The sequence below is a fragment of the Tachysurus vachellii genome, chromosome 19, assembly GCF_030014155.1.
Source record: "Tachysurus vachellii isolate PV-2020 chromosome 19, HZAU_Pvac_v1, whole genome shotgun sequence".
Classification (NCBI taxonomy): Eukaryota; Metazoa; Chordata; class Actinopteri; order Siluriformes; family Bagridae; genus Tachysurus; species Tachysurus vachellii.
In genome coordinates, this window is record NC_083478.1 from 5700001 (window position 1) to 5723205 (window position 23205).

General features: G+C 41.4%; 1 protein-coding gene across 1 annotated transcript in view; it reads left to right on the forward strand.

The window, feature by feature from the left end:
* The window catches only part of dip2ba (disco-interacting protein 2 homolog Ba), a 55649-nt gene that overhangs the window by 20609 nt on the left and 11835 nt on the right, over positions 1 to 23205 (forward strand). Inside the window, exons 2-13 of the mRNA XM_060894991.1 lie at positions 13481 to 13552; positions 15811 to 15957; positions 16760 to 16885; positions 17327 to 17548; positions 18271 to 18408; positions 19834 to 19953; positions 20423 to 20620; positions 20710 to 20801; positions 20921 to 21031; positions 22260 to 22383; positions 22490 to 22599; positions 22699 to 22801. Of these exons, the coding sequence (XP_060750974.1) occupies positions 13481 to 13552; positions 15811 to 15957; positions 16760 to 16885; positions 17327 to 17548; positions 18271 to 18408; positions 19834 to 19953; positions 20423 to 20620; positions 20710 to 20801; positions 20921 to 21031; positions 22260 to 22383; positions 22490 to 22599; positions 22699 to 22801 (1563 nt within the window). The remainder of the gene's footprint in view (positions 1 to 13480; positions 13553 to 15810; positions 15958 to 16759; positions 16886 to 17326; positions 17549 to 18270; positions 18409 to 19833; positions 19954 to 20422; positions 20621 to 20709; positions 20802 to 20920; positions 21032 to 22259; positions 22384 to 22489; positions 22600 to 22698; positions 22802 to 23205) is intronic.

Consider the following 23205-nt stretch of genomic DNA (forward strand, 5'->3'; position numbering starts at 1 on the left):
TAAAATATACATCTTGGGCTCTCTCTCTCTTTCTCTCTCTAACACCATGCTAACACCAACATGTGTGTAACTAGGTGAGAGTATTTACTTTCCTATAAACCAGAGATATTACTATTCTCTTGAGACTTACTAAGCAGGAAATAGTGAATTTAGCATAGCTATTAATAAAAATCCAGCACTTAGCTAACACCATGACTTCATAGGCTCTTATTAATAGCTATGTAGTTACCTTCATAATAGTTTATATACCATAAAGCACTGTGAATCTGGAGCTTACTGGTACAGGTACACTGGCAAAAAGGGAATATATAGGCAGCCAGATTTAAGAAAAAATATTACATATAGTTTACAAAAAAGTTTCTAAACAAAACGTGATTTCATTGCTTATACTAAACATAATTTAAGTCCGTTTTTAATCGCTAGATTGAATGATGCAGAGTGAGCGTGATCAGTTCACGGAGTGTTAACTTAAACCCGTTACTTTGTGAAACGTGTCTGTTATGGTGATAAGGTTTTTTGTTTTTTTCCCCAGTGTATAAAGGCAGTATGGACACTTAGCATTATAGCAAGCTGCCTTTTATTGCTCCAACAAAGACATCATACTCATTAATCCATGTAATTATACATGTACCTGACATGCATTCAGAATATAAAAATATTATTAAAAACCAGCAGATAATAGAAATTATACACAGTAATCTTGTGTAATTATAGCGCCTTACAACTGCCAAGATAAACTAGATTTGAAGTTACTACATTCTCTGTCTACATGTATTGGGTTTCTGTTAGCATGCCGTTACTCATGCATTATAAAAGCTCTCTGTACACATGCAGAGCTTTGTGTCATCGGTCACACCCAAAGTAAAACGGATGTGCAGTGTATTTACATGCGACGTCAGTTCCCATGTCTTATATCTGACGGTTGTCTGAACTTTCCAGCTTCCGGTCTGTCACACCTTCACCAATTTGCTCACACCCACTAATCTCTGTACACGCGTCCGTTTCCAATTCTTCACCACGTCCTGAGTCTGTCTTTTTTTTTTTTTTTGCTTCATCCAGCTGCTTTTTCACGTGTTGTGTGTGGAGCCACATCTCTTATATTCTAAGATAATCTGTTAAGCTTGAATAGTTTTGGTTCTGCCGAAAAAAGTCTTTGTGCTGGTTGAAGCCTTAAGCCTTAATTCACTGACTAGCTCATGAATGTTTGTTTTTAGACTAATGCCATGGAGACTAGTTTTGGCAGTGTGTGAAGACTCCTGTACCATGTGGACATGTGAATTATCTGACCGTATAATAATCATAAACAGATTGTAATATACACCTAGATAAACTGTACAATCCTGTCCTAAGATCAACAATGACTCGCCGGTAAGCAGAACACTGTTACCATGGAGCAAATGACAATACGACATGCTCTTATATATCGAAAGTGATTAATTACCGGCTGTCCTGCATCTGAACAGAATGAGGATTATTATTATTGCCTTCTTAAAGTAGATGGTCATGTTCTGCAAAGTGATTTATGCCTTTTATTTGTTCTCATTAATTCAGAAGGTGATGTTGCTGAGAAATCAAGACATAAAGCCAAAAAGTCTTTAGTACTGAGTGTTAAAAAACGCTAACCCTGGAGGCTCATTGCATACATTTATATGGAAGAAGTTAATTAATTATACTACTTTTTTCCCATAATAATTTTTTTGGCAATTATCCTTAGACTAAGCAATCGGAGCCACACTTTTACAGAAAATTAATCAATACCTTCTGACCAAACAGATTTGAGAATTCAGTGATGTAGAAACAGACTTTCATAAATTTCTTCTTAACAGCTACTTAAGCTGGTGTGTGTGTGTGTGTGTGTGTGTGTGTGTGTAGCTGGCAGAAGGACAATTTATAGACAGCAGACTGTGAGTATTATCTCTTGCCTGCTGGACACGGTTCACCTGCTGAACAGCTCCAGATGCCATAGGATTATCCCTTACTTCATGTACTACATCAGATTAAGTCTCTTTCTGACCGTCTTGCCGCTTGTCTGTCTGTCATTTCGTCACCTGGTCTCATTTTATATACGTGCTATTGAAAACTATTACAGATCTCAATCATCAAGTATAGGCAGTGACAGACTGAACCGTCTTTTCCACTCGTGTTAGTTTTACACCGTTTTATCATTCAAGCATATGATTTGAAGCAGGTAAGTATTTGCTGTGCTGCCTTTTGTGCCTGGTTCTGTTTGTTTTTAAGCTTATATTTATGTGCACATCACACACACATTACCTTCTGGCAGCCTGGCAGGAAAATAAAGCCCTGTGTAAGGAATATTTGAAATGATCCCGCTTCAGAAACACTGACAAAGACCAGCACAGTAAAACAAGTCCTCATGATATCTGGAAATAAGAGACAGTTTGCATACATGGTAAGAAAAGCTGGACACACTGATGGTGTATATAGACTGACTGGAGTTTAACTCGGAGTGTATGTTGTCAAAGCTTCACTATGCTAAAATCTGTCACCCTCACACTTTGTCCTCCTCTACACTCTTGTGCTGCATCTCTGCATTTCTTTCTTTCTTTCTTTTTATGGATCAGTCACTTGCAGTCCGTAGGAGTGGCTCACGTAAAGCCAGCCATCATAATCCCTAATCCCTAATTTCTGTCAAAATTTCCTGGGCTCTCATCGTTTGCAGAATTTGTGCCGGCAGACACACAGGAGTGATTTCAGATTCCTTCATTCTTGCATCACCTCTAGTGCTGCAGTGACACTTCTTTGTTTCTTTGCAGAAATGCAAGTCAGACAGCTTCCCTAAAACCTTCCACCTCGTTTCTGCTTCAATCTATAGATCGGATTTCAACACCTTGACATTTCTGGTGATTGGTTGTGGTGCACGACATGGTAACGTGGTGTTCTGGGCTCTGTCTGTGGAGCGGTTTCAGGATAGTAGTGCTACACGACTATAGTAACTTTGGCCATAGAAGTAAAGTTATGCACCTTTTATTCCTAAGCCTCTGTAATTATTCTTCTAAACACTGTTTTAGCAGCTTCTGTTAATTCTTTGTAAAGTAGCAATCTGCTGCAGGAACTAAAAATACCACCCAGAGTCTGACGCCAGCCTCGTGGCTCTTTCTCGTGGGACTCTGTGAGTCAGTGCGTCTCTTCCGTATATAATTCCACTTTTCTACCTACCAGTTTAGCATGTTAAGAAAAACCCAGAGCACTTTTTCACAGTGCTCGTGTTAGAAAAGAAGCAGCTTTGTGTCCTTTTTGTAGTTGCCATGTTTCAAAAGCAAAATGCACGAAATCTCTTTCTTACTCAGTGGGGGGAAAAAAAGCATAGTAGCCACAGTGCTGCCATCTTAAAGCCTCTTAACCCTTCAGTTCTGTGTAATCCAGGATTACTAAGTATTAGATTGTGACTGTGTTTGAGAGAGAGAAGGAGAGAGAGAGAGAGAGAGAGATAGCAAGAAAGAGAAAGAGAAGTAGAGATAGTGAGAGATAGCAAGAGATGGTGAGAGACACTCACAGACACACACAGAGACAGAGACACAGAGAGAGACAGAGAGAGAGAGAGACAGACACAGAGAGAGAGAGAGAGAGAGAGAGAGAGACAGACACAGAGAGAGAGAGAGAGAGAGAGAGAGAGAGAGACAGACACAGAGAGAGAGAGAGAGAGAGAGAGACAGACACAGAGAGAGAGAGAGAGAGAGAGACAGACACAGAGAGAGAGAGAGAGAGACAGACACAGAGAGAGAGAGAGAGAGACAGACACAGAGAGAGAGAGACAGAGAGAGAGAGACAGACACAGAGAGAGAGAGAGAGAGAGACAGCGACACAGAGAGAGAGAGAGAGAGAGAGAGAGACAGCGACACAGAGAGAGAGAGACAGCGACACAGAGAGAGAGAGAGAGACAGCGACACAGAGAGAGAGAGAGAGACAGCGACACAGAGAGAGAGAGAGAGAGACAGCGACAGAGAGAGAGAGAGAGACAGCGACACAGAGAGAGAGAGACAGCGACACAGAGAGAGAGAGACAGCGACACAGAGAGAGAGAGACAGCGACACAGAGAGAGAGAGACAGCGACACAGAGAGAGAGAGAGACAGCGACACAGAGAGAGAGAGAGACAGCGACACAGAGAGAGAGAGACAGCGACACAGAGAGAGAGAGAGACAGCGACACAGAGAGAGAGAGAGACAGCGACACAGAGAGAGAGAGAGACAGCGACACAGAGAGAGAGAGAGACAGCGACACAGAGAGAGAGAGAGACAGCGACACAGAGAGAGAGAGAGACAGCGACACAGAGAGAGAGAGAGACAGCGACACAGAGAGAGAGAGAGACAGCGACACAGAGAGAGAGAGAGACAGCGAGAGACAGCGACACAGAGAGAGAGAGAGAGAGAGAGACAGCGACACAGAGAGAGAGAGAGAGAGACAGCGACACAGAGAGAGAGAGAGAGAGACAGCGACACAGAGAGAGAGAGAGAGACAGCGACACAGAGAGAGAGAGAGACAGCGACACAGAGAGAGAGAGAGAGAGACAGCGACACAGAGAGAGAGAGAGAGAGACAGCGACACAGAGAGAGAGAGAGACAGCGACACAGAGAGAGAGAGAGAGACAGCGACACAGAGAGAGAGAGAGAGACAGCGACACAGAGAGAGAGAGAGAGACAGCGACACAGAGAGAGAGAGAGAGAGAGAGACAGCGACACAGAGAGAGAGAGAGAGAGAGACAGCGACACAGAGAGAGAGAGAGAGAGAGAGACAGCGACACAGAGAGAGAGAGACAGGGACACAGAGAGAGAGAGAGAGAGAGAGAGAGAGAGAGAGAGAGAGAGAGAGAGCGACACACAGAGAGAGAGAGAGAGAGAGAGAGAGAGAGAGAGCGACACACAGAGAGAGAGAGAGAGAGAGAGAGACACAGTGACACACAGAGAGAGAGGGAGACAGAGAGAGAGAGACACAGTGACACACAGAGAGAGAGGGAGACAGAGACACAGGGAGAGGGAGACAGAGAGAAATAGAGAGAGATAATTTTTAGATGTTGTTCTCGAAGCTAATATATTATTGGTTCACTTTGGACTCTGGCCAGGCCTGTGATTGATGTTACTCATTACAACATTGTTAACATAAAATAATTCAGTGGTGTAAAAGTTTGAATCAGGGAAAAGTTTGTTAATTCCAGTGAAAAGAGGCGTGGCCTGTGTACCTGTTAGTTTTATTGAAGGAGGCGTGGCCTGTGTACCTGTTAGTTTTATTGAAGGAGGCGTGGCCTGTGTACCTGTTAGTTTTATTGAAGGAGGCGTGGCCTGTGTACCTGTTAGTTTTATTGAAGGAGGCGTGGCCTGTGTACCTGTTAGTTTTATTGAAGGAGGCGTGGCCTGTGTACCTGTTAGTTTTATTGAAGGAGGCGTGGCCTGTGTACCTGTTTGTTTTATTGAAGGAGGCGTGGCCTGTGTACCTGTTTGTTTTATTGAAGGAGGCGTGGCCTGTGTACCTGTTTGTTTTATTGAAGGAGGCGTGGCCTGTGTACCTGTTAGTTTTATTGAAGGAGGCGTGGCCTGTGTACCTGTTTGTTTTATTGAAGGAGGCGTGGCCTGTGTACCTGTTTGTTTTATTGAAGGAGGCGTGGCCTGTGTACCTGTTTGTTTTATTGAAGGAGGCGTGGCCTGTGTACCTGTTTGTTTTATTGAAGGAGGCGTGGCCTGTGTACCTGTTTGTTTTATTGAAGGAGGCGTGGCCTGTGTACCTGTTTGTTTTATTGAAGGAGGCGTGGCCTGTGTACCTGTTTGTTTTATTGAAGGAGGCGTGGCCTGTGTACCTGTTTGTTTTATTGAAGGAGGCGTGGCCTGTGTACCTGTTTGTTTTATTGAAGGAGGCGTGGCCTTTGTGCTTTTCCATTCTAGTGAAGTGGTTGTTGTCTCTGTATATGTCAGTTTCAGTGAAGAAAGCATGGCTTTTATATATTTGTGTTGCCCTGATGGGGACATGGCCCACGTGCCTGTGCATCCCAGTGTTTCTCCTTCTCAGAGAACATCATGCAGATCTCAATAAGTGATTAAAAACACAGTAAAGGAGTAACAACTAATTATTAACTTTGAAGAATATTTCAGCGTGAGTTACAGCTCTGAGAAGTCTGTCTACATTGTGCGTCATTGTGGTTGGTTTGTTCAGAGAGCAGGCAGGATGTGACGTTAGTGCCAGGTTCCCAGGTGGGCAAAACAGCAACCACAGCAGCTACTTCCTCATGTTGAGCCTCTGTGCTAAATGTGCACTGACTGCACATTGCTGATAAGCCGTACTGTGTGTTTTATTTCCTGCGTGTGTGTTGGTGTGCATGCTGAGGGTAGAGCCAGGAGGTGTATATCTTAAACATGCCACTAAATGAGTGAAGCAGCAGTCAGATAAGCAGGCAGTGTGTCGGTCAAAGGAAGCTAACTGTAACGGGATCTCCTCATTTCTGACAGCTGTGTTATTACCTCAGGCGCAGGTGTGTGTTCAGGGGTGTGTGAGAATGCAGTGTGAGGGCTGTTACCAGCTTTTCTAATCTCTGTATGGCAGATTTATTTTTTTCTCAGCAGCCACATTTGGGTGTAGTAAAGTTTATTAGTGTGTTAGTAAAGATTTAGTTTTTTATTTTAAACGTATTTAAGGCACTTAATGGCATGTATTGGTCCATCCACTTCTCCTGCAAAGAAAAATACAATCTTAATGTTCTTTTAACAACATTTAACAATAAAAACTGAAGGATTTCTTGCACTAAATGTATCTGATCAGCCCAGACATGTTAGACGCCTGTTCGCCTTTATTTATTTTTTACCTTTATCCTGGAGCTATGGGGAAAATGTAGCTTAGGAATACAGTATAAGATTTAGAGTTTGTGTTTTAGGTGTGACAAGTTATTATATTTATATTATATTATATTATATTATATTTTATATATATTGTATTTGGAAATGTAAATCCAAATTGGGCCGAATTTCAGGAGAAAGATCCGAATCGAAGAATGATTCTGGTTTTGCAGGATGGAGGCCTCTGTAACGTCACGGCGTTAAGCTACACTGCAGTGTTTTGTTCATTTATATCATTCATATCCGTACGCAACTCCGTCTGCTGACTTATCTCAACAAGTCTGGATAAAGAAGAACCAGAAACTGGTGTGAGGGAAATATTTATACAAAAGATTGACGTGACAGAATTTCATTACTTGCTAGGGACATTAGTCTGATTTTGGACACAAAACACATCTCGGCTGTTTGTTTACCTTTCAAGTTTGCGGAAGACGACGTACTTTTGATATTTCTCTGAAACATCAATGATTCAGCAGTCTGTAATGATTCATTGACGTGGTGATTCATTCAGAGCAGCAAGCACAGAGTACAAGAAGAGAAATGGAGAGAAAGAGAGAGAGAGGGAAAAAAAAACGTACAGTTACTGGAAATGTATTATACTAACAATAAAAATGCTGTATGTGTTTTGTCTGACTTCATCTGATACAAAACTATATCTATGGTTAAGGTGTCAGACTACTGATCTGAAGGTTGTGAGCTCAATCCCCGGTCCACCACAAACCGCCCATACTGGGACCCTGAGCAAGGCCCTTAAACCTCAGTTCATCGTTCATCCGTGTAATTTGCTTTGGATAAAGGCATCAATTCATTCACAATTTCCTCTCTACAAAGAGAGGAACATCAACATATCTGTCGTGCAACCAGACGTGGGTGTGACTTCTGCCACTGTGCCTCTAGAAAAAAGAAACAACAGAAACAACTTGCAGAACATAGCATAATTATTTAGAACTCCTGAACTTGCACAAATGCTCAACGTCAGCTACATCACTCGAGTTCACTGTTGAGCTCAACTAGGAACTGACCACGTAATCCATAAACCTCTTAAAACAATAATAATAATAATAATAATAATAATAATAATAATGCTAATTCAATACTAATATATTATCAGATTTACTACTGCTGCATTTTTTTTTTTGGTCCAATTTTTCCCCAAAATATTTTTGTATTCCACACCCAACAGAAATATGCTCTGGCTCCTCAACACGGTTTGTGGTCTATACGGAACTGTGGCTTTATATATAACAGTTTGTATAGAAATTTGCTGTTATTTTGGAGCTCAGTTTTAAACAATGATTAATCTGCCTAATTTGCACGTCCGTGTTTGCATCTGGTTAGTGATTTATTGACTTGTTTTTGTTTGTATGGAAGATTTGACTCCTTTAAATGGAAAGTAAATTCCATGGACCCACTCGATACGGTTTATTTCATCAACGTTATTTAGATTTTTAAGCCGTAGAACTTTCGCCGAACTTTCCACTAATAAAACGCACCCACTGAATACGAGAACATGGATAATGTGGCTTTGCGACACATTCGTGACACACTGAAAACAATCGGTGTTGAGCATGAGGTGTGTTTCTGACTGCAGAACGTGTTCAAATCCACAGCTCTACTCGCTACTTTTTTTAAAAGCGGTGCGGCCGTGCTGTATATAGAGAGCCTGTCCTGTTCTCTCTGGATGCTCTCTGAACTGCTCATCACGTTGTCTTCAGCAGCGGTGGATACTCCACTCCTGTGTTTCTCCTGTCACACACTGCAGCAGCTCTTCCAGGCCGTGGCTGTGTGGGTGGGTGCTGGGATCCAGGCTCTGCTCTGCTTTTTTTGGACTTTCAGCTTTCTAAATTTGGCGTGTCTGTTTCTGTCCCAAATCCCACCGCAGGGAATTTAGCAAACGGCTGCTCTGGGATTGCAGTCCTGGAAAGTGGGATGTGCGCAAATCGATTTCACTTTGGAGTGAATGTGGACGGCCTCAATAGACAAAGCCAGAGAGATTGTGTTGATAGAAACAGACTGTGTGTGTCTGTGTGTGTGTGTGTCCGAGAGAGAAATAAAGTCAGAGACATCAGTGATGAAGGTCATTAATGCTGGACCAGCTACATTTTAGTTTGCCATCGGATGTAGATGCTTTATCTCGTGCGCGCACACGCACACACACACACACACACACACACACACACACACACTGAATGTTTAGAGAGTGTAGTGTGTAAGTAGTTCTGAAGCAGAAGGAGACAAAGACATGTCGGGTTCAATCATATATCCTATATACTGTACATTCGTCACCTACGTATATGAAGTAGCAGGTCTGGGCAATATGACAAGATTATATCAAGATGAATGGAGACTTTTCAGCAAAGCTTAGCGTGTATCAGCTTGTAAAGGTTTGCTCTCAAACTACCAGGAAAGAAAACCTGCAAAAAGCTGATCATTTATTTATTGTCTAAAAAAAATACATTCAAATATTAAGATGCTTGTAAAAGCAAACACCGCTTATTATTATTTAATGTCTAGAAAACTTACTTTAAAATATGATTTAAAAAAAAAAATCTCTGTATAAAAACACTTGTCTTTAAATGCAAAATCTAAAAAAGCTTGCGTTTAGTATTTATATTTTGCATTTAAAACTAAAATAGATTTTTGACCTTAAACACTTTCAAATGATTGATTTTTCTTGACATTACAGTTTTAAGATTTATTTTTCATTTTAAAATTAAAAGCACATCCCTGTGAGATGAATAATTAACGACATTGTGGATATATTAGCGTCCTGTTGTACAGTCGTAGTCTGTAGTAGTGTTTATGGTGTTTTATATTCTCTGTTCTGATTGGTGCTGATTCATTTCTATAACAGCAGCTTTTATTATTGAATTATAGCTTTAGAGCTATAATTCAAATGACATAGTTAGTTGCATTTCTGCTTTCATTCTGATTCTTGTTTTTCTGGAAACTGTCGTATCACAGACGCTCCTCATAACCCAGGACTGATGATAAAGAGTTGGAAAACTTTGGTTATATAGTATTTAATGAAGTAATGAGTCTCCAGTGTCAGTCTTTGGTATCAAAGTGTAAGTTTCCATCGTGGGGGAAGTCTTCAGGGCAGACACCTTTGTCCTTTCTGGTTGCTAGGTAACACATCACATTTAGCTATGACAAAAAATTTGGTACTCGATACGGCGACTGCAAGAGAACATCACGTGACAAAGACTGGAGCGATGACATCAAGCTTCTAGGTTTCGATTGCCCCTGGATTTAAAATAGAAATGATGTGAAAGCAGAGTCTATATCTTTAAATCAAGTCTTTTTTTCGGCCTTCTTCAGTCTCTTGCTCGTGTGTTTGCATGTGTGAGCACCACGCGTTTACTTCCTCCTCATGCTCGGGTTTTTCCAGTCACCCTGAGCCCCGAAGAGGCAGGAAGCCTGACCAGCTTATCTTTTCCTCTGCTACTGAGTGTGTGTTTGTGTGTTGGGGGTTTGTGTGTTTGATCCTATCCATCATCCACACCCCCAACACACACACACACACACACACAAACACAGATGCACATTAAATGCACAGTGACACAGATAATGTCCTCACACACAGGTCCACACAGACATAAGTGAGTGTCAAGGCATGTTGCTCTTGGCTCTGAGCCGTGTGTGTGTGTGTGTGTGTGTGTATATATGTTGAGGCTAGTTCTCAAATTTGGCCAATGCTGCGTTCATGCTGGCCAGTTGGCTCAGGCCATCGTCCAATCAGCACATTCCTCCTCATGAATACACTGGGGCTGATTTTGGCAGGCAGTGCAGGGCGGGGGACCAGTCATATCCTGTCCACAAACACTCTCTCTCTCTCTCTCTCTCTCTCTCTCTCTCTCTCTCTCTCTCTCTCTCTCTCTCTCTCTCTCTCTCTCTCACTCTCTCTCTCTCTGTCTCTCTCACACACACACACACATACACACACAGCTTTACATTAACCAAAATGATATTACAAATCCTAGGAATTCACAGTTACTCCTATAGTCGTTCTGCACAGTGTCAGACAGGTGCTCTGCTGTTGCCTTAGAGGAAGTGTGAGAGACTGTGTGTGTGTGTGTGTCTCTGTCTCAGAGAGAGAGAGAGAGTTCTGGGACACAAAGGTGCCTCAGTGCTGATGGAGCACTGCCAGTGTGTGCGTACTGAATTCTTGTTGTTGTCGTTGTTTGAACACAGGCTCTACTCTGTGTGTGTGTGTGTGTGTGTGTGTGTGTGTGTCTGTGTGTGCGCGCGTGAGATCTTAGTCTTACATTACATCAGACCCCCCTGTAGCACAGTCTCTCACACACTGTACAAACACACAACTGCAAAGAGTCACACAAACCATATACAAACCCTTCACTCAGCCCCTTCTGTTTGGATTTTTGTGTGTGACCTTGTTTTTTTTTGTTAATTTGCATGTTTTTTTTTTTTTGTGTGTGTGTTGTCTTTGTGTCTGCAAAGTGTATTGTGTGTCAAACTGTTGGTTTATTTATTTGCCTGTCTCATCCATGCTTGAGTCTTTCTTTTTTTTTTTGATTTTCTGAGAGGTTTGTGTGTGTGTGTGTGTGTGTGTGTGTGTGTTATTGAGTGTCTGGATGTATTGAAGTGTGTGTTGGAATATGTGTTTGTGTTTGGCTTTGAGCTTTTTGATGTGCTTGTCTGTGTGTGTTTGAAACTTAAGCATTCATCATATTCCTCTGTTCCAGTTCATTGAATAATCCCGAGTCACATTAAAGTTGCCGTCAGTGAAATGATGAGATTTTTAGTTAGTAAAATTTAGTCATGTTTTCTTTACATTTCTGCAGCTGTTAACATTTGTGCTTTAAATACTGCTCTCTGTGATGCCTCTGGGTTTAAAAGCAAGAGTTTGGGGGAGAAATGAACCCCTGAAATCCGCCGGATCGGGACAAGGAGGCGTCTCTGTGTGCCTGTCAATCATTCAGCCTCTCCATTCAGAAAGCTTTGTTCCTAGCTCCAGGGCGTGGCTTTGGGGGAGCATTATAGAACAGGACAGTGTTTGAGTTTGAGTTCATATCACCTCGCTTACTTGATATTCACAGACTTTAACCGTAACTGAATTCATCTAGCAATTATTTTTAGACTCCATTCTGTTAGACTCTGATAAATTAGCTAGTTGTGCTACCACGTACACATGCACAGGAGCTTGTGATTTGATACAGCAGGGTGAGTCGTGTGTGTGTGTGTGTGTGTGTGTGTGTGTGTGTGAAAGCACACTTTTTAATGCTGATTTGCTACTTAGCCTATTAGCACTTCTGTGTTACTTGAGAGAGTTTAGGCAGTTCATTGTTGCTCATACCAATAAAACTTTATTGGCTGAGTGTAAAAGGAGTGGAGTGAGAGATTGTGTGACAGTGTGTGTGTGTGTGTGTGTGTGAGTGTGTGTGAAAGCAGGAAAGGGCTATGATAGCAGGAGGTAGCTGCAGTATTTCTAGTCCACCTTCTCAGGCTAACTAGGCGTGAATTTCAGCTCAATGCTAGCCATCTCTCTGTGCTAAAAAAGAGAGCCAGAGTTGTTTTTTTTTTCCTCTTGATTTCACCCTTCTTTTCTTTCCCTTTTTCTCCCTGAATAAATCTCTAGTGCAGCTCAACGGGCTCCCTTGGCTCTTCTTCAGCTCCGCCTTTCAGTTCTTTTGTTTGCCGAGTTCATTTTGAGGCCCGCGTTGGCCTTTTCTCTGGGAGTCAATGCCCAAAACAAACATGGCCGCATGGGTTCTGCTTATCACTCGCTCTGGAAAAGATGAGTACACCGGTACGTCCTGTGAGACGGAGCAGTTCCTATGGTGCCTTATCTAGTCATGTGGTTTCCCACAGACAAGAATGGGTGTGTGTGTGTGTGTATGCACGAGCAACACTCTGCAGGCTTCTCGTTGCCTGTAGTCTGTTATTGTTGTTGTACCCTGTGTATGTACATGTGTGAGGCAAGGGAAGGGAGGGGTGTGTGTGTTGAACACAGAGTGGTGGGGGTCCTGCAGTTTATTTTTTGTGAGTGTGAGACACTTCACTAGGCTGGGTGTGTGCTTGTGTGTGCTTTGGGAAACTACAACAGTGTACTTTAGCCTGAGTAATGGCAGTGAGATTTGGAGCACTGGTCAAGGTTTTGTGTGTATGAGAGAGTTGTGAGGTGTGTGTGTGTGTGTGTGTGTGTGTGAAAGGGATGAAGAGAGTGGGTATTGAGTGTGTGTGAGAGAGAGAGGTTGTGTGACTGTGTGTGTGAGAGTGTGTGAATGGCAACAAGGTTTTATTAAACCAAGAACTATAATTATTTGCCTCAGCCCACCCTGAACACACACACACACACACACACACACACACACACTATCGTATGCATATTGTGAAGGACTGCAGTGACTTTACCTAATGAATTAAATTAAAAAAGAAATGATTAAAGCTTGAAGAGGAGACATTAAAAAGATTTTGATGTCTGTCCAGTCATTTGTTTGTTGCTCTGAGTAATATGTGTGTATTGTAACTGACTAGTTGACAGTGTTGATATTCTACATGGTATTGCTGATCTGTACAGCAGAGTGATGACACTGACTTACATCATCCTCACATTTTTATCGGACTTTTCTTTTCTCTGCACTCACTCTGTTCTCTGTTGTTGTCGTTTTTTTGTTCACAGGTGATATCACGCAAAAGGGCTATGAGAAGAAAAGAGCTAAGCTGCTGGCCCCGTACATACCACATACCCAAAGTAAGAGGTTATAACCCCCCCTACTGCCCCCTTCCACTCACCCTTTCTCTCTCTCTGAATCTCTGAACCTCTTTGTTTATTGAAGTCAGTTTTGTCCCAAGTGCATTCTCTCTCTCTCTCTCTCTCTCTCTCTCTCTCTCTCTCTCTCTCTCTCTCATGCGCTCTTTCTCTCTCTCGCTCTCTCTCTCTCTCTCTCACACACACACACACACACACACACACACACACACACACACACACACACACACACACACACACACACACTCTCTCTCTCTCTCTTTCCATGTGAGTCATACATTAGGCCTGTGGAAAGGCGGCTCCAGTTTTAGACTGGTTTTAAGAAATAGTTCAGCAAAAACTTTATTACAGTCTTCCCCGCATTACTCCGAGGCAGGCCATGCTTTACCCAGAGACAGTCCAAGCTTTACCCCGAGGCAGGCCATGCTTTACCCCGAGGCAGGCCATGCTTTACCCCGAGGCAGGCCATGCTTTACCCCGAGGTAGGCCATGCTTCCAAAATTTATTAGGCATCTGCATGCCTAAATCATCACATACTATGAGTTAACTAGAGATTAGTGAATGTATAATTAATTACATAAATCAAATTGGATGTTTCATCCAAATCACTTCTAATATGCTTTTCAGCCTTCAAAGTGTGAGCCACAGCTGATGCTTTTTGTACTTATTACCAAATTATGTCCTAAAGAAATACACACAGCTCCAGGATTCAAGATCGTTCCTAGTTGTTCATGTTTAATTACCGGAACCACATAAACAACACTGTTTGATTTGATGTGATGAACAGTTGACTTCATACAGTACACATTTTGACTTGGGTTTGCCAACACAGATATAAATTGCACATCGCAAAAGACAAAAATGTGACAACGACAACTGTCGTTTTTGGATTAATATCTGAGTGTGACCACTTGTATCATGCTCAGGGACATGAGGACGGCAAAGGAAAACTCGCAGGACAACTACAATAGAAGCATTGACTAAGCCTGAAACAAAACAAAAACAAACAGGTCAAGCTCAGTGTTTTTGTTTCTGTTTATGCGAGCCAGTTTTCTACACAATCCTAGATTACCGTGATAAAATGCCTATTGTCTGTTCTTATAGAAACTTTACCGTATAACTTGCCATGGAGAACATGATGTCAACAACTAGAACAAACTTGTGTTATGGAAATATTTGAGCAGGCTCATATGAAACAGCGCGAGAAGAGAAGCGATCGTCTTAAAAGCATGAAACAAACTTGAGACGACAATCACGTCTCGGCTGATCAACTGCATCTGAAAAACTCATTTAGGCCTGACGCATTACGTTGTTCAGACAGGAAGTGTAAAATGAATAAATAAAGCAGTCCTTTTTATCATAGTTTCAATGCTTTTGCTGCCTTTTGTACACACACTGATATTGTGATTGTGTGCTATTAAGTGATTTATAGAAATAGTAATTTGTTTGCAGTCTCACAAATATGTTTTGTTGAAGTTAAACAGGTTCCTTCAGGCTAAAAGACTATTGCATTTTTGGTGGAAACTGTATAAAGCACACACACACACACACACAGCTTTTGCCTGCCCTCTAGTGGTAGAAGATTAGACTGCATGTTGAAGGCATGCACAGACTTGTCCAACAGGTCTGTTTATTGTGACAAAATCTTGTTTTCATAAGTACTCATGACTCCTGTGTGTACTCTTTAATTATAATGACTTACAGAATAGAGCGATCAAATGACAAAAAATTACCCGTCGAGTGATTTAAACCATTATGTTAACACTTGCTGTCTGTACCTGCATCAGCACATGGCACATCATGAGGAGGAAGTGAGAGAGATGAACTCACTGTGCTTGGGTCAGTTTTTTACTGTCGCTTCATTTCTCGTTCTCCCAGTTACACTGACTCGTTCCCACAAGAAGTCTGTACATTTATTTGTACCCAGCTGGCTAACAGTTACCAGAAGGGAATAAAAAATTGGCACAGAATGTTAATATGGTTCAGAAAATCTTACAGCATTTACTTTTATGATCCATAAAGTAAAAATCGTTACACACATAATTAAATGTCATGCTTTCAAAGCTGCCATTTTAAGCCTTTGAAGCTTCACCTCTTGTTTCTCACACCACACCTACTCTGTGTATTTCATGGCGTTCATGTCTCTGTGAAGAAAAAAAGCACTATAATTTAGCGATTTGTGTCTCTTACAGTAGATAGCCTGTGTTCTAAGACTAAGTGTGTGGTGTTAATGTGTGTAGATGTGGATCCAGGCCTAAAGAGTATCCACTTGGCTCCTGGCCCTGGTGTTGACTCCTCTCCCAGTCCAGACGCAGGACCCTCGGCCCCACCGCGGCATCACCGCTCACACCGCAGCGGGGGGGCCCGCGATGACCGTTACAGATCAGGTACCAGCGATACACTCATCTTAGCCTTGATCATTACGCTGTAGCAGCTACATTTTGCCTGAGCCCCAGGAGTCACTCTGTTTTCCCCAGTAAACATTTCTATCTTGAATTCCTGGTTGCCATGGTTTCACCGGTGATACGCTGAAGGTCCGATACGATTGCACAAATGACTAATTATTTAAATCGTTCTATTTCCTATTTTACGATTAGAATAGAACCTAAAGCTTAAAATGAAGAAATTTAACATGCATTAACGTGCATTCGAGATATTTTCAATTTCTAAGGTAATGATAGCTGTGTTATGTAACGGTGGATTTTAACAGGTTCGGCAGTTACAGTTAAATAAATCATGAGAATATGTCGTAAGAATATGAGAATGAGAAGCAACACCGATCTCGCTTGTATCCGCATGCGACAGAAAACAATAATGGGTAACGGTTATAATATAGTTATAAAATGTCACATGTATTGCATTTTTATGAGCGTAAAGATGTAGAGTGCATTTTAATGGTATCGGTCATAAAAGGACATATACAGTATGAAACAATTTGTTATGTTTAATGGTTTAAAATGACTTTCTCAATGCTGCTTTATCTCAGACTTTCCCCACTCTGAGCAATCTTGATTGGTGATCTAAACACAAGTCTGATAATGCAGATGGAACTTTGATAGCATTGTCTCAGTGAATGCACTGCTACTCTCTCCTCATAGCCCCTCCTGGTACTTACTGTAAATTGAATATGCTTTGTAATTCTCTGAAATGTCCATACTATAATATTCATCCTCTCTCTGTCTGTCTCAGATATCCACACGGAAGCCGTACAGGCAGCTTTGGCCAAGCATAAAGAGCAGAAGATGGCACTGCCCATGCCCACTAAGCGTCGGTCAGCATTCGTCCACGCTGCTGTGGAGAACTGCACCCCTCCTGGTGAGTAGCGAGCTCATGCCCACTAGCCTTCTGCTGTCCCTTCTGTCCACAGCTCAGTGACCAGTGATGATGAGACACGGCATGACGGAGACCAGAGTCAGAGTCAACACGCGCAACTCTATTTGTGACAAAAGTGTAGCAATACTGATCTCTTTATGAGTTTGGTTAAGAAATACGTTATAATACGTTTAATAATAACTAGTTTGCACCAAAAAAGGACATGTATGGTTACACACTAGTTGTAAATGCAAGTCAGGTCCATGTGTGCATGCAGACGCCTCGATCGGTGCTCAGGTAATGACTCAATTACAGTCTGATCTTCCTGCTGTTTTGATTTGGAAAAGAATCTCATTAAAAACTACAAGCACTCCCACAAATTTTACTGACTCCCACAAATTAGTTGAGGATTTAATAGGAGTGTGTGTGTGTGTGTGTGTGTAGACACGTCGTCTGCATCAGAGGATGAAGGGTCTCTTCGCAGACGTCAGGCTGCAGTGAGTGCGGTTCTTGCTCAGAGTCTGCAGAATTCGGAGTTTTGGATAAATCGCTCAATCCAGGGATCATCCACTTCATCCTCTGCCTCCTCCACCCTGTCACACGGAGACGGCAGCAAGAACCACATTCAGAATACACTGGCAGATGTACTCGCACACACTCGCATAGGTACGCCAACACTTAACACACTTTATGAGGACAAAGCGGTGACCGTGTTCTTGCCAGTAGACAGCAAGTCAAGCGCAGTATTTATTTCTATTTATTTACAGGCCAAATTCTTCTGAAATTTTACATTTAATACCTCACTGCATTAAAGTGATTTCTTCTGAGGAACATGATGTGTTATGTGCTCAATAAAAGCAAACTGGGAAAAGGAAAATCGTCAGGCACCATTTTGTTTCACATCATTTAAGTCCTTTTGTTGTTTTATAAGCAACGTTAATGTATTCTGAGGGACTCGTTTTCTTTTCTTCGTATGCTTTGGAAATGAGCTGCTCTAGATTAACTTGTAGATTAACCGCACACATGCATGATTACCAATGCAGCAGTTTCAGTTTCTTTATACCTGCTGCACTGCAACCAAAAGCATAAAGCAATACATCTCCAACATTAACAGGAACACAGCATGCTTTACCAGCATTTCTTACTGCTATTCTGCTCCTTTGTTATTTTTCAAAACAGATTATAATGTCAATTTTAACAGCCCAAAATATACTTGTATATAAATATACTCATGAACATACCTGGGCATGATATGACTCATGTATGGGGGGGAAACAATGCAGGAGGGAAAACTTTTAAATCCCCAATGAAACCTCTGTTTAATAGCTTTTGAAGCTTATATCCTAAACAAAGTTATAGTCCTTACACACTGTTATGTCTACATGCAGAAAGCAGCAACGTTCCTCCTGATGTGACGTCCTCCGTGCCGCAGGACAGAAACTCGCGCGTGGAAATGAGTTCCAGTCCTGTAGTGAAGGGCATGAGTCGCGGCAGCAACCGCTCCAGCATGATGGACACTGCAGATGGTGAGCAGGTTATAGTCTGTTCTACACAGCAGCGTATTCTACATGTTCACATGTGCACACTGCAGTTTATATTTTAATTCAGTTCTCATAAATGTTTATTGGGTCATCCGTAGAAATATTCCTTTATATAAACACCCGTTTTGTACCCGTCTTCGTCTCTCGTTCTTGTTTCCAGTGAGGTTTACGTTCCATTTTAATAACAGTGGAACATTATAATACAATAATTCGTTATGGTCGTATTGAGCTTTTCAACAACTGGCCCTTATTGTTTGTGAACACCGACAAAGCAATAATTAGGATTGTTAAAACCCCGAAAGCCCTGTGAAAACAGCCGAGTCTGAAGTTTTACAGAGAGTGACGTGGGACTGTCTGGGTGTTACCACAGAACTGCTCTTATACTAAGACTGCAAATGTTAGAAAGAGAGAGAGAGAGATAGTGAGCAATAATAGGAAGATCTAAGCATACGTTGGAGTTTTAAGGAAGCACAAGGTCACAACGAAGGAGGATTTTGATCTAAATGTTCTTTCATGTGCAACAGGTAAAGGTTTTGGGAGTACAGGTGTAATACAGAGTCAAGATCAACTGTTAGTCAGAAGAGATTCAGGATTTGATCATTTTAACTATGGAAATTTGTAGTAATCTAAGCAGGAGAAGGATGGAGTTATGTATGACAGTAGACAGTAGCTGCTTTTCACTGCTCTTCACCTGAATACTTCTTCAGCTCCGAACACGCTAATCCTTATTATTTTTTTTTATTTTTTTTTTTTTACAAATTTAAAAATAATTTAGAATTCAGTCTAAGGAAAGAGCTGAGCATTCTTCAGGGTGAAGAATATTAACCAGAGTGAAGGACAGAAGGGTATAATCATCTAATTGGAAAAATGTAGTTACAGTATCGTTACTGTATTTATTGCCAGATATATATAAAGATGGATTCATCGCAAAAGTCAATATTAAGTGTGAAGGTATTTCTGTGCTCACCTTTAACACCTCAGTCTACTAGGTGTGTCAACAAATATATATAGTAGATGGTCATGAATCGAGTAAAGTGATTGCTGTTATGTACAATTGATGTGAATCCAGAATTTAACCTATATTTTGCTCTTTTTTTTTTTTTTATCCATCATGGGGTTGCTTTTCTGATTATAGGAAAAGGTACCGTGGCAAGTAAAAGAGCGCTGTTCAGTGCAGTGACCCCTGTCTTTTTTGCGTTCAATATCTTGTTTCCTCGTGTGTGTGTGTGTGTGTGTGTGTGTGTGTGTAAGAGTGGTGTTTTGCTCCTGTTGTTACAAATTGTGACATGGTGTGAACTGTAAATTTGTTTCCTCTAACATGCATGCACCGATTCTTATTTAGTCAGTATTTTCTATTTTATTTTGAGAATACACAGAGCTAAGTGTGTGTGTGTGTGTGTGTGTTTGTAGGAGTTCCAGTGCACAGCAGAGTCTCCACCAAGATACAGCAGCTGCTTAACACGCTGAAGAGACCCAAACGTCCTCCACTCAGCGAGTTTTTTCTGGATGACACTGAGCACATTGTGGAAGGTAGAAAATATTTCAGTCAGTCGATCCAATCATGTACATGTCAATAGTAACTTGAATTTAGACTCCGAATTTAAGCCATATAACTGTATATGCACTCTCAGGTCACTTATACATTCTGTGGGATTTATTGCATTTATAGTCAATGATAAAACACTATTATAACAGATTATGTGATTATCTGGTACAATGCATTAACATTTACACATAGGATTAGCATTTACTTTGTATATTTATACTGATGTCAGATGACTAGAACTCACCCTTATGTTTACATTGCCGTAATTTCCGATCTTCATCGTCATCTATTTTTCTCATATGATCCTTTGATATGTTTTTTAACAGTTTTGGACAGAATATAGATGCGTTTATATTCTACCTTCTTATAAAATGTTGGTAATTGTAGTCACATGACCAAAAACGGCTACAGTCTGGCTAAAATCTGACGTTTGACTTGTGCTCTGTATTGTAGTCCCTCGGCCGGATCCTAACACTCCACGTCCTGAAGGTCGTCAGATGATCCCGGTCAAGAGCGAGCCCTTGGGCGTAGTGAGTAACTGGCCCCCGGCCCTGCAGGCGGCACTCGCCCGATGGGGCGCCACACAAGCCAAGAGTCCAGCTCTCACGGCACTCGACATCACCGGCAAACCCCTCTACACTCTCACCTATGGTCAGTAGAACAGAATTGTGTGTTTGTGTGATTTGGTCAAGCATGCATTGTTAATTGAGAACTTACTTCTGCACTTTTTGATGCTGTAGGTAAACTGTGGAGCCGAAGTCTTAAACTGGCCTACACGCTTTTAAACAAGCTGGGTACCAAGACTGAGCCTGTGCTCAAACCTGGAGACCGGGTAAGAGAAGGCATAGTGTGAAGAAAACCAGTTAATAGCTTTGTTATTAATATATGAAGTGAGAGTTGAAAGAAGTCAAGTAAATGGTAGTCAAGTAATGTCTTCTGTGTGTCCACTAGGTGGCCTTGGTCTACCCTAACAGTGACCCTGGTATGTTCTGGGTGGCTTTCTACGGCTGTCTGCTGGCTGAAGTTATTCCTGTTCCAATAGAGGTGCCACTGTCTCAGAAGGTAAGGAAAGCGTTAAATAAATACATTTTAGCTGTGTTTTTCTCAATCCGCTGTTTAGTGTATGTAAGAATTTCTAGAGATTTCTCTGAACTGAAGGGGAAAAAAATAGACATTTACTCAAAACTTACTGTAGTAGAAGCTTAAGGGCACTTGTGGAATTTTAGTAATAAACATGTAAAATGTGATGAAATGCTTAATAAAACTTTCTAATTCTATTGTGCATACACATATATTGACTACCATGTGACTGCCCTTAGACTTCTAATAGGAGTTCATTAGGGTTTCCTGTTTTTTTTTTTTGGGTTTTTTTTTTTTCTCTTTTTTTCTTTTTAAGAATGCAGACAATTATTGAAAGTTACAGCAGTGGAAAATAACATAGTTTGGGTTCACATGGTGAATAGAGATTGGGTATTAGGAACAACAATCTGATCTCTTCAGCGCCTGCTCACAACATTGAGCTAACCTTGGACAATCGACTGTCCCTTTCCTCGCATGTTGTGAAAGGGACACGCTTATGTAGGTTTCTTCTCTACAACATCAGAAGGATTCAGCATTTTTTTATCCACACAGGCTGTTCAGGTGCATTTGGAAACTGGACTGCTGCAACTCACTGCTGGCAGTTCTAACTATGAAAGCAATTAGTACTCTGAAAATGATCCAAATTGTAGACTTGTTTTCAAGTTCTCACATACCACCCCACTGGCTTCCAGTAGCCACATGCACTTGCCTTACAAAGCCAAAAATGGACCAGTTCCCTCTTACCTCAAAGCTCTTATGACTCCTCCCTCCGATCTACCAGCACTGCTTCTGGTCCCTCTATCTCTCAGGGTAAGATGTAGGCATGCAGCAAGTTCTGTTCTGGCACCGATGTGGTGTAATGAACTTCCCCTAGATGTCCGAACAGCTGAGTCTCTGACTATCTGTAAACGACGAATAAAGACCTACCTCTTCCCATTACACTTAAACTAATGCTTATTTTCCTGTTTGTTTTATGTATTAAAAAAAAGTTTTTGGTTGATCGGATCCTAAGTCTATAACCAAATAAACTAGTGTTGATGTATTCATTGTGACTTCAAAGCACTAAGGCCAGAATGTAATATTTCTTTAAAATCCTGAGCATTATATAATGATCAGACTTTTTTTTTTCACCTAGTTGAATTCCTATTCTTAATACTTGATTAATATGTTTTCTTTATTTTTTTTTTTAATCATTTAACTTGTTGGATAGGATGCAGGAAACCAGCAAGTTGGCTTTTTATTGGGCAGCTGTGGGATCGGTCTGGCTCTCACCAGCGAAGTGTGTCTTAAAGGGCTACCAAAAACAGCCAGCGGAGAAATACTGCAGTTCAAAGGTATCTCCAGCGTCTGTTTCACTTGTACCCTTAAACCTGAAGAGTGATGGATGTTGAACGAAAGTTTGAGGACACGTATTCTGTGTGTGTGTGTGTGCTTTCACAGGATGGCCTCGGCTCAGATGGGTCGTCACAGACACCAAGTATCTCACAAAACCTTCTAAAGATTGGCAACCACACATCCCCACTGCGAACACCGACACGGCCTACATCGAGGTGAGGAGCTGCCAAAGACGATCAAAAAAATGTGCGATTGTATGTATTAATGTACAAGATCCCTTTTCATCCTGCTAATGTTGTGATTGATGGCTTTAGTACAAGGCCAGTAAGGAAGGCACAGTGATGGGGGTGGCTGTGTCTAAACTCTCCATGCTGACGCACTGCCAAGCTCTCACACAGGCCTGCAATTACTGTGAAGGTGAGTCACGCTGCAGTACTGTATTAATCACTGTATTATCACTTAATTATCACTGTTTTATCGCTGACACCAAGCTGTGAAGAAAAAAAAAAAAGGCACACTTTGCTCAGATCCGGCACTATTAAAGATTAATGACATTGATGGAATAGAACTGCGCTGTTTACATCACACATCCAAGGTTTGCTTGGATAACAGGGTATTTTCTAACAGGGTATGGTGATTTTTATATTTAATTACATTTTTTTTTAAGTTTCCTCCTCAGACAACAGCCTTAACCAGGAACATGTGTGTGTGTGCAACAGAATGCTTGCAGCAGAGACTACTAAATACTGAGTGCAGTCAAAAACCAGTGCAATAAGGAAGAGTTAAATAATTAAAAGCAGAAAGCTGTGTGTTCTTGAGTT